Source organism: Argopecten irradians, chromosome 10 (assembly GCF_041381155.1).
Source record: "Argopecten irradians isolate NY chromosome 10, Ai_NY, whole genome shotgun sequence".
Lineage (NCBI taxonomy): Eukaryota > Metazoa > Mollusca > Bivalvia > Pectinida > Pectinidae > Argopecten > Argopecten irradians.
Window position 1 is genome coordinate 9,667,751 of NC_091143.1, and position 12,842 is coordinate 9,680,592.

Genomic DNA, 12,842 nt, shown 5'->3' on the forward strand with positions numbered 1-12,842 from the left:
AAAAAGTATGTATCTAACTATGGATTATTTACGTAACGATGTAATGTGGATATTGTATTTAATTAATTATGTCATCAATGATGTCGTCACAATATATATCTGAAACTAAAAGATTTTTTTAGATTTTTCTACTATGATAGATTGGGGAGATACACTAATAATAATATTCATTCATAATGTAATGTTAAATGTTAAAATATTTTGTTGATAATTGTACTATACCGGATTTGTTTGGAGATGGCTAATAAAGGCTTTGCCTGTTGCCAAATCCATTTGCATATTATTTGCAATAAAATTTGTTGAAATTAAATTGAAATTAAATGTCGTCACAATATCATGGATACCCTTACATACATTGAAATGATTTCGATACAAAAGTAAAATAATTCTGTATTTAATTGTTAATGTTTAAACAGACACCAGATACATGTATGTTAGGAGGATGACTTAAGACAAATATTTAAAAATATATTTTAACTGAGTGTGTGGTTGTAATGCTTCTATAGACCTTCCTTAAATTGAGTATAACTTGGGACCTGTGGTGTGTATATTAACCGCCATTCTTTTTACGATATTTGAGATAAACTAATATTGGAATACGTAAAGCGTGTGAACTAATCGGGGTATCGATGATGCTTAATAACATTTGGCTTTAATATAGAACACGTATGCTGCCCTTAATTGTTCCATCTTTATATTAACACTCCCTTCTTTTATATATACTGATAATTGGGAGCACGACAAATATCATCCTATTAAACCACGAATTTTAATTTACCTGAAGTACCAGTCATCCTTATTGCAAAATCATATGATTGTTAAAATATAATGCTCATACGTGAAAATGAAGGATAAGTTGAAAAATAATATACAAAATTACATTGGTCTTCAGAATAATTAAAGCAATTGGTCACATGGCCTGGATTATGTAAAGGAAGACCTACATTACTTCTAGTATCTTTTTTTCACTGTAAAAAATTGTTACTTATCTTCAAAAATAACAGCAGCATTACGACTAATTTTAAAAGTATTTCTCCTCCTAAAAATAGAACAGCAAAACAAATTAGATCTGTATAGTCACGAAAATTAAGTCGTTGTTCCCTCTACCTATGTGCTCCCACACTCATAATACTAATTCCTCCTTACGTAATCATCTAATGCTACTGAGTGCTCTGTCTAATAACCGAAAGAATAAACAAATAGTTCAAATTCATATTCATAAAGATTAAAGGGGTAAGCTTAAAAAAACAAAAACATGAAATTCAGTAACCGCATTTACGGAAAATTGTAGTTTACAACTAGCTTAGTTCTATAGTTTGAAATAGGAGAATGCTATTAGAAGCTTACATATCATAATTAGTCATGTTTCACTTCCGACAATTATTGTTTAGATGTCTCTTGTGGGAAACATTACCTAATTTTAGGTGGTTTAAAGACAGCACACACGTTACAGACAGAAACAATATATTGGAGATCTACACATTGTTAACTACATTATTGTCGATAAATAGAAGTTATCTGTCATGCTATTACGTTCCCTATATATTTGTCAATAGGACATGGACTATGTCAGAAATTATCCAATTGAAAAGAAATTAAAACTTGAGGTTTCATTTCACAGATTCACCTTTACACATTGAGCCAGGTAAGATATTCACAATGTTGTCGACTTCATCCAATCATCACTGCTTCAATGGCACATTATCACTCTTTTTAAATCCTTCACCAACATGGCGCACTTACCAAGTACTTGCTTACCAACTTATTAGTGTTTCAGTTACAAAGGAGAATTTCATATACTGCTGTTATTTCTTATTTTTATTTATGGTCTTGTTATTGATAATTTGTTTTGGGAATGTCCGAGATTCATTTTTATATTTCATATAAACAATGTTTTACAATGGTAGATTATACATGATGAATATCTGTGATGTCAAAACATAATTGATACACTGTTATAAATGTTCTTAGATTGTAAGTGTTTCAACTATGTGAAAAGCTTCTTCGGAAACAGGGAATTGGCGAAAAACATCAGAATTATCATATTTTTGTTTTTAAATAAAAACCGTGCTGCTTAATGCTTTAAATTATTAAGGTAAATATTCTGATTGTGTCGTTGAATAATTTAAAATTGAAGACATCAAAAAACAAATGAAAAATTAATATAATGTACGCTGTGTGATGGTTTATCATATTGCTCAGGTTTATCTAGTCAGATACTGCATGCTACGTGTTATCCATCAGTACCAATCTCAACCAAGATCCAATATTCAAGCATAAAACCTTCTCAAAAACACACAATCTAATGTTTTAGACGACCAAATAAATGAATTTATTTATGTAATTATTTCAGTAGAAGAATGTGTGTCAGTATTTCTAATCCCCATTTTTAAACGTAATATTCGATTGTCGACACTCAGACTTAATATAGCGCTTTGTTAGTAAGCTTCAGAACCATTCCACTGTCGCCAGTTCCGTCGCCATTTTACATAATTTGAAAACACGGATTACGATCTTTTGGCAAATGTCTCTTCCCGCCCCGTGATGGCGACCTTTAAAGATTAATCATCAATCATGTTGCAGTATTAACTTTTGATGGTTTTATCGACATTTAAATGTTTCTAGACCAACTAATTTCTCCTTTTTGAATGATTATAAAAGCGATGTTAACAAAAATACCTATTTTCTATCAAATATGTTATTCTGCTTTTATGACTATTTTCTGTGGTTGCTTCAAATTGAGAAACTGTTCATTCCTGATTTCTTTTGGTATCATCTTACTTTGCAATGTTTTCTTTTAAAGCTTTACTTGTCTGTATATTTTGTTACATTTTTGAAACATATTCATCGAATCAGTTTTATCAGTCAGTGGTGTTTATTATAGCTATTTGCTTCCAACACGCTTTTGTGGAATTGATTTCGTGTTTTTTTTTCAATTTTGGAAGAAAACATAGGGACAAACATACATACAGTTTGGTTCTTTTTAGTTATACTAATATGGGGAGTATATTGTTTACGTGTATATTGCAGTTAGAACATAGAGGAACATTTCCTTAATAAAAGCATTCTGTCATAAAACAATCAGCAGGCAGAAATCTTTTATCCTTAAAACTTATTTAAGTTATCACTTTTATCACACAAAAGCATATCTGACTGTTGATGAAAATTGTAAGCTTGTAAGAATATATTTCATTTATATAATTTAGCATTACTACGATATTGAGCGTCTTCCGGTGACTTCAGTTTCCTAAATAACCCACGTTATGAGACATATTTGATGATTTAGATATAATTCAGCTGGACAGTCTCCAGAATGTGAAGGGAGCTATGTTAGAAATGTTACCTATTTAGCGGTGGGTGTCCAGGAGTAAGTTTAAAGCACGTGAAAGGACCTACCTATTAATGTTACAGGTAGATGTACAGTCAACCTGTTGACATATTTAAGCTCCACATCAACGTTTCTTATATTTTGAAAGATTGCAAGATAAGCAAAAAAAGCTGATTTGGTCAAAGATAAGATTCTAAATATTCTACCAACATGTACCTTCGCCAGGATTTGACATGGGCTTGCGGGATTTTATTCTCTTTTTACCCTCCCGGTTGTTTTTGCATGTAAGAGGTAGGTTTTTATTGTTATAGCTGAACACAAACGTCAGAAGTTGTTATGGAAGCTTTAAGTAAACGACATACCGAATTCCATCTACTCTAAGGTTGATGTCTAGTAATATTGTCCATATCATTTTCCACAATGACAGAAACGTATATGAATTGTAGATGATAGTTGATTAACATTAAGATACCAATTCATCCGATTCAGTAGCCATTTAATAATAATTTCATGACGAAATAAAAATGATTTCATTCTGAGTTATAAAGGGCCATTGATAGTAAAAGCGTTACATTTTATTATCATTAATTATTTATGATAAAAGGGATACTAATGATATTTGCAAATTTACTTTTGGTAGCAAAACAGACAAAATGTAATAAGGACATGTAATAAGTGATTTTCCATGACAACAGATATTAGATTTATTTGTTCTCGTGTAAAATGCTATCATTTTGTCCTTTTAAAATTGGTGATTGGTTTTTTAATTTTTAAATACCGATAAAGCGCTGTGTACAAAATACAAATTCTATTTTTAAATGAAAATCTATATAAATGTTTATTTTATTGTATTTCAAAACTTTAAAGATTATATGTAATTAGTCAGTATATACTTTAAAAACCCTATACAGATGTCGCTTCTCTTTTTACAAATTGTCGTCTCCTTTTGACATGTGTCTGAGGATGCCGGAAATTTTGTTAAAAAACCCAACAATTGTGATGATTTAATTGTATTTTTTCTGCCTATGGATTTATAAAAAGATGCAAAATTATATCTTGAAATAGTCTATAGTTTTTTAAGGTCAATAATACATTGATATCCCATTAATCCAGTCAATATTGCATTATATTGCCTTAACAATCACCTGTTTGACAGTGTTCCAGTCCTCGGAGACAAGTACACCCTGACATTCATTCACTAATTGATTACTTATTCTCACTGAATGTAACGATACTACTAACATCTAACCGCACGTTAATTGACATTGAAACAGGATTAATGTATGTTGGCAATGTGGTGCATTGAAGCTGACAATATCTTATACATAAAAAAACAAAAGTGTCCCGGTGTAGCCATCAACAATCACATCCTACCACTTTTGCTACAGATGTTTAATACGTTCTAATGATATAGAATATCAATAATATCGCATGTAATCACCTCTAATATTAGTTTCCTTAGGGTAGGTCTTACCAATGTAAGTGTGTTCATTACCATGTGCATGTTTTTGTATTGGTACCGTCTTATTGGTAAAGATAAAGAAACACTTGAGCGTGCGTCACCAAATAATTAACAGAACATACATTTTGATGGGTTTGTGATAAGGAAAGAAATATTTTTGTATATATTGCAATATAGGTTTACTCGCAAATAAATAATGTTTATGCTGTTCTCAGTTTTCCAATAAAACGGGATCGCGGATAGTTTATATCCAACACTTCTTATGTCGACATGCTTTAGCCCATCAATGCAAGTACACAACTAATGATATTATTTTTTTCTGTTTAAAATCTATGGTAATATTTGTCTCTTATCTGCTGTAAAATGTTTTCAGGATTATTTTTTTAAGTTGGATAAAATACTTGGCCTAAGATATTTTGTAAATATATCCATTAATTATTTTACCTGTATTTTAACATTTTCAGCAATATATTAATACATTTTCTAATTCACTTACAAATACGAAATATATTTTTTTTTTCTTTTAGCAATAAGTATACGAGGAACAGAATATGTAAGTCGATATGATGAGATAAGGTTAGATTGCAACGCCACAGGTGCTGTACGTGCACCGGACGATATTGATTGGTTCCATAATGGTCACATGATAGTTAAAGACGACCTAAGATGGCGGGGACGAATCAAAGTTGTAAAATACAAGCCGGAAGTGCCTGGTAGATCCCTGATCAGCCATCTAATCATTGAGTATAGTCTTTTAAGTGATGGTGGACGGTATGTGTGTCGGAGCTCCGACCTAGAGACAGTCAGTATGGATGTCAATGTATTAAATAGTAAGTATATCTCTTTTTTACACCCAATTATCTCTGTAAAAATTGCTTAGATACATGTCAATATCATCATGTTCTTGCTTTCACGATCCTGACTACATCAATACAAGGAATACTAGTAGTATAAGTGTTGTTAGTATTCGTTCCTTGTTCTTTTTCTGATATAAATATAGTTGGAATTGTAATATTCTATGTATGCATTTGATTTAATTTGGAAATACTTTAATTTCAAATTTAACGACATTTAAATAAGATAAGCTTGAGGTTTACATTTTTTCGTTACATTTCCACTGCGGCATTTGATAATATATACCAGTTACACAAGAAAGCTATTTAAAATGATATTTTTTTTCATTTTTTTTTTGATCATGGAATGACAAAATTAGAAAAGAATTCTTTGTTTCTGTTATAAATGAAAATGTTGACCTTAAATGCACAAACCTCGGTTATCCTTCCACTTCCGACTTTTATAAGTTACCCCAAAACTTTATATTTGTCCTGTGGATCTATTTTTCCTCTCTCTTCATTATTCGTTCTTGACTTTACAATCTACCGATACTTTGTACTCATCTTGTTACTATCTCTGGTTATTTATGTCCTCTTTTGTTCTTTGGACATTCACAATGTTTAACATATTGCTTGTTTTCATCCATATCTTCCTCAAACTTTCTCTAACCTTTTCCTTGGAATATATCTCCTGGAATCAAGATGCACAACATTTTACTTAATGTTTTAATATAATGTTATTAAAGAAAGAATTATCAGAAAATGTAGGTATTATGAATACGACTTTCTTGGTGAATTAACGATAACAAAACCTACAAAACTAGGATTCGCCAGCTTCAAAATCATTGCACTCGGTTTTGTCAGAACACGACTTTAGCTTTCGAATGTCAAATCTCTCAGAAAGAACAGTTTACTCATATTTTGTAAATTGCATTGTGACGAATTCGCGGTATAGTTCCCTAATACATTATGCTAACATCCCCAGTTGTATTGGAAACCTGACTAACATATAACCAAAGACTGCATCGTTTAATCCCACACACTGACGAAACAGATTGCAAACCTCAGCGATTATACGCGTAATGCATTAGTACAAATCGGGAAGTTGGTTTCATGTTTCATTGCAATGAACGCAAATTGAATATCTCGTAAACTACAAACGTCAATGAAATTTCTAATTTCGAGCCAGTAGAACACATACTCTGTCATATAGTATGATTGTTACTATACTTTTACCGTCAAAATAGACAGTAACTCCTGAAGCAAATGAATATTGATACCGAGCGAATAGAAGCAGGAAATTTCTCTTTTGGTTTTTTCTTCTGTTTTAAAAGTCGTTACAAAATCACATTTGTCTATGACAAAGAATATTCTCTCACAGTATTGCCTGACTTGGAAAACATTCAAATCGGTTTCTTTGATAAGCGCTCTTGTGTAGCGATCTAGATAATTGGTTGTATTTAAAAGGGGACAAATTTAGTTTTGACAAAAGGGTCCTGCTAAACCTATCACTCAAATACACTAAATGCCTGTAAAGCGACCATTGGAAAGGTTTAACTTTATGAATGGACTTTCTCCGATTAACCATTGAATGCTGGGAACATAACTAAAACGTCGTGCTGTATGGTGATACTTAGGTCATGACATGTTCGATTTAAATTTGATTGGTTGGGTCGATTCGAGATATTTTGTAGGTAAATATCGTTTACTGTCAACGTGAATACTTTAAGTAAAATAATGCTTAATTTTGCGATTTGTAAGAGTAGATATTGCACGTTGTTGTTATATTCACGACAGAAGTAACATTCGGTAATGTCGTTTATATAAAATGTTTTGCGGTGCAAAAGGTCTTCGCTTAAGCAACGAAAATCCCCCTCGCATATACAGTATTTAACGATGGTTACATGCATTGTTATATTTACTTTTGAAGAGTGAGCTTTGAATGTACTTTATATATGAACTATGGGTCATTTACCCTTTGACAAGAGCGAGACACCTAGGATTAGGTCTGTTTGATACAGGATGGAGGTTCGGCCAATCGGGCTCCCGTGTGACGCGTCGGACGGTAAAGTAGCTTGTAATAATGAGGCAGAATGATCCTTATGTATGTTCCTAAACATGTAACATTTCACACAGCTGACCTGTTAGATTAAGTACTTCATGCATAAGTAAATTTCTACGTGTTTGATATGTAAAGGAACCATCCACAGGATGAGACGTATAGAGGGTGGCGATCGGCCATAACGAGATGTCGTTTTGTTAGAGTGGTCACGCGAGAGATGTCTCAAACCTTGGTTTACGGCTGCTGTACTGCCAGTATTACTGTGACACTGAGATTCAGTCTATGTTGACGCCGTGATGTGCTGAATGGGTGAGGGCCAAAACTGCACTTTAAGGAAATGTAGTGTTAAATTAATACCCATGAGTTCACTGTCTTTCTGCCATTCCCTAGACACGAACGGGCATTTTTACCATATTCATACACGGAATCCTTACCAGAGGACGCTTTTATGTAAAACGAAACTTGAAAAAAATATAGGACATCAATTTAAAAGCAAATTTTAGAAAGACATATTTTATGTGTCAAGATGTCAGCGTAAAACCGAGAATGTTTGAGGAAGTTTTATGTTGCAATGCAATGCCCATGAACAGTTTCCTTTTGAAAAGCTCGAGCACATGCAACAAAACATATCGCGTTGGCCGTCGAATTTCGCTATGAAGTCGTGGATAATGCCTGTCAATAGCGTCTGGATACCAGATCAGTCAATCGAGCTTCGTTACAACTCGGATAAATTCGGATTATTCCGGGACATTATCACGTTACTGTATTGATTATTTGTGGGGATCTATGTATCACAATTTGGTAGCTGCAAGGACAACATCAGGGGGACGCTGCATGTGATCTTGTCGGCGTCACTTTATCTGCACCACACAAATCACACGGGAACGTAGACAGCAAACAAATGTGAAATCTTTCCTTAAAAGTTCGCTTATGTCTGGAACATTATTTTTCAAATGATTAAAAAGTTGTCATTGATTATGAGTGTGTGGTGCCTTCAAATCCATACTTTGGTTGGTTGACTTAATGTATTCGAGTGCTGGCTTTGATAGTTACAACATGTTTACTCCTTGGTATTTTGGGATTCTGACAAGTTTACGCTGGACACAGCAGCTTTTACTGAAGAGTGTTTTCTTTTAAGTTGTCAATCAATTGCATCCTATACACAGATAATGTTTTCGACATAAAATTCATAAATGATAGTTGCTGGTTAATATTAAACTTTGCGCTTCCTTGAACATATGCTGTACTTTAGCACAATTATTTCACAATATGACTTTAAAGTTAACAGTGTACAGTATTGTACAGACTATATTTGATTAATATATTATGCAATTACAATGTACTATCAACCAAAGAGGAAGGATAACAAGTCGTGATAGCCTATAACACATCAGCGAAGTCTGTTTTCATAGAAGTCTGAAATAACGAATGATTTTACCGATCGAATGCATAATTTGCGATGACAAATCAGAGTCTTGTGAACGTTTTGCACTGACCGAAGCTATACCGAGATCATTAGAATAGACAAGGCGTGTTATTACTCCTTACAACACTAGACGGTATAAGTCTATAGTCATACACTGTTTCATGGTTATCATTGGGTGTTATGGTTTTGCAATACGAAAGAATCTCTCTAGATATTTTTTCTTTCAAATGCAATTGCAGTTTATGTTTTTCTTTGTAAAAAATACATTCTATTTCTACAACTTCCTATTATAATTATTAGTACATGCCAACATGGTGTATTTATGTTAACCGTTAATAAGTTTGACTGTAAATTTTACTGTTTTTATTCTTCGACATACCGCCATGCAACGAAATGATTGCTGATTCATAATTTCATATAGCTTATAAAGTACTCGAGAATGGAGTTAATTAGAAGATTTCTGTGTCTAAGGAAACATTCCATGGGGGGTATACCATGACAAATGTTTCATACCAGGATAAAAACTCAATAGAGCTTAATGACCTGCCGAAGAAAACATGTGGGAATAGGTCATGACATGTATTCCTTAAGTGTGGTGTCGCTCCTTGATGGTATACTGTAAAGATAAACCCATCTCTTTGTGTAAGCTTTCAGAAGACATTTATAAAACATATTGTACGTTTTGTAGCTGCAGCTGACGTTCAAATAGTTTGTGTATTGTTTAGGCCACCTGTATGTCATATGTAATAAAAAGATAAAACCTGTATTACTAGCAGAACAGTCAGCATCAGCCAGCAGTTAATTTGTTATACAATGTTCCGGCAGAAATACAATATTAATTGTCAAGTTTCGAGGCACGTTTGCAGCGTTAATCTTGATCAAGTGTCGTTATAAATAAGCAACCTTTCCATACTATATAAATTTTTTTCACAGCAGTGCTAACATACATATTCTGTAGCCTTTTCATTGCCAAGACGGGATCGCATCAACCGTTCCTTTATGTCATATTTATTTCCGTCGACGTATGTAAGCGACCTTCATGGAATAGGGATTATAAGAAGAAGGAGCGTTTTTTTCGTTATCGACGTTATAAATGACTTTCATAAATGCCGATACAGATGTGAGTACATTATCTTTTAGGGCGGGGATACATTTTCGTGCAATTCGATAAAATCTGCTTGCACACATTCCAACATAGGGTACGATTGGGAGACTGCTGTTATAACTCCTACTAACGACGTTACGCAGACAACGCTAAGTACATCACGAAGCAGACTATACCCATTTCTCTCCGTTGTTGTCATAGTAAGAGTAAAACTATTCGGAACGTTTTAGTTTGTTTGTACATTCCTTCTCTATAGTACATGTAACCATCTAAGCGATCCATGATGTATCTAAATCTACGTAGCGAAGGAGGAAAAAAAACCAAACATGTGAATTTACATAACAACACATTGCCACCACAACACAATTTGTGAATAATTACGATTCATGAAGTGATGAGATGGCAGACATATAACTTGCATATGCATTGCTGTTGTTCAATCCCTTTTCAATTTAATTGAAATAAAATTTTATTGAATTTGAAATGAGATGGCACATTTGACTTCAATTTGCAATACAATCCGTGAGACTCGACTTCAATTTTTCTGGAACGAGGCTAAGGATATAAGTATGCCAATATCAAGGTCTGAACAATGTAAAAATCTTCAGGAAGAAAAGGCTCCGAATGTATAAAATGTATCTATTCTATCTGGGCGATGCGGGCAATAACGGGTCTATTATTCTGTCTGCACGTCAAAATCATCCGCCAGTTCCAAGGTCACTATATTATGGACACCGCAGGTGTTTCGGACAGTCTTTCTTCATTTAGACAATGTGTTAAAGGACAGAGTAGCACAAAGTATTTTTTCATCTTGTGGCCAAGTGAATTTGAATCGTGCTGCAGATATATGACCTTCATATATATACACACATTCGTATACTTTAATAAGTACCAGCAGATGAGCACAGCCATCCTAAAATTAATTTATGGTAAGGAATATAATGATAAGGTGCAATAGTCAATAAAATACCACGAACATCTAATATACCACGCACCTTCTTAGAAACAAGTATAGTGTAAATAAGTGTGGAAATATTTAACATGTATGATTATCCTTGTTTTATAAATAAGCGGGAATATCACATCGGATGTAACAATACATTATATACTATGTCTAGATATGATTAGTATAATTCCGACTCTGTATATTCACGTAATTACTATGATTCCCTATAATCACACTGTTTTATTTAAATGTTTTCCTTATGATGACCACTCAATATCTTATCTGTTCCATCCATTTTTACTTAATATATTATAAATAAAAAATTCAGATGATTGTTACATCCTTTTCATCATGAATGTTTATAAAATAGTAGTTTTCAGCATGTTAGCTAAGCGAAAATGCTACAATGAAGCTATTATGAAGCGCACATTATATTCAGGGCTATTTATGACGAACGTACCCCTTATACAGCATTCGAAATTATTCTTAAAGTGCACAGTTCCTTAATACTACACAGGGTGGGAAACTGGAATATTTGATAATGAGAGCCTCTAAAGGTTAATCATATTAGAACTATCACGATAAAAAAACAATACTTTACTCTGTTGTCGAAATAAGATGTCAAATTTAAGGAAAATGGAAGTGATGTATATATCGTAATCTTGTTGAATGGAAAAAGGGCCAGTTTTATTAGAATGTACTATCATTACTAACATGTTTTTCTCTTTAATTTCGAGTCATCAGTAGACGATGAAGTATGCCTCTCCTTAGCAGATACATACTACCTTAATGGCGTTATTCTATGCATTGTAAAACACGGTGGTAATATTCCGAGAATCTGCAGACAATATTGACACATTGAATTCAAACCAAGCAATACTTTTGGTAAACAGTCGCATTCATTGTACTCAAGTGTCTTTTGAGCATTGTCAAAACCACTTACGTCTTTCCAAGAATGTCGAAGTCTTGGTCGATATTTTCACGGGAATATCACTTAACCATCAAGAAAATGAAATGGAGGAGCTTTGTGTATCGTTTCAGTGTTGAAATTATTCAATGATGTGGTCTTGTGTAAGTCATTAACAGGCTGCCGATTTTACGCAGGTGCTCTATTAAGCGTTGTGCGTTTCCTTAAAATGTGTGAATGGATCGTATGTGCACCCCGGGCTCTGAAATCCGTCGTTTAGCTGGATTCGGATTTTTTTCTTTACTAGTAATTTTCCACCAACATTCTGTTTTATTTCATTGTTTCGATAGTTCTTCAATTTAAATGTTATAAAGCACCTTGTAGATTTCAAAATATTATGCTTCTGTTTTTTTGTTTTATTTAAAAGGTTTAGTAGATAGTTAAGAATTAAATAGCTCTACTAAATCTGCATTATTATTAAGCATTTTAAAATATGTGCTGTCCAGTATGGTGTTACAATTTCATCTATTCAATCAGGTTTTTCTATTGGAAAACGAAAGTTGTTCCTATATACGATTTAATTGTCTTTTTCACCATTTTGTCTACGTGCTCCACGTACATTGCCCTAGTTACATGTAGTTCTAACATTGGCAGTATTAATACCACTTGGATGTGGTGCAAAAAGCATTTGGATTAGAAATATCTTGAACGCTATTGCTGCCCGTTGGTCTATTATTCATTTATTGCTTAATACAGATTCATCGAATCCATGT

General features: G+C 33.2%; 1 protein-coding gene across 5 annotated transcripts in view; it reads left to right on the forward strand.

Moving 5' to 3' along the window:
* The window catches only part of LOC138333065 (zwei Ig domain protein zig-8-like), a 139,939-nt gene that overhangs the window by 118,152 nt on the left and 8,945 nt on the right, over positions 1 to 12,842 (forward strand). For all 5 annotated transcript variants that reach the window (XM_069281180.1, XM_069281181.1, XM_069281178.1 and 2 more), the window contains 2 exons: positions 1,622 to 1,645; positions 5,318 to 5,620. In XM_069281180.1, coding sequence (XP_069137281.1) covers positions 1,622 to 1,645; positions 5,318 to 5,620 — 327 coding nt within the window. The remainder of the gene's footprint in view (positions 1 to 1,621; positions 1,646 to 5,317; positions 5,621 to 12,842) is intronic.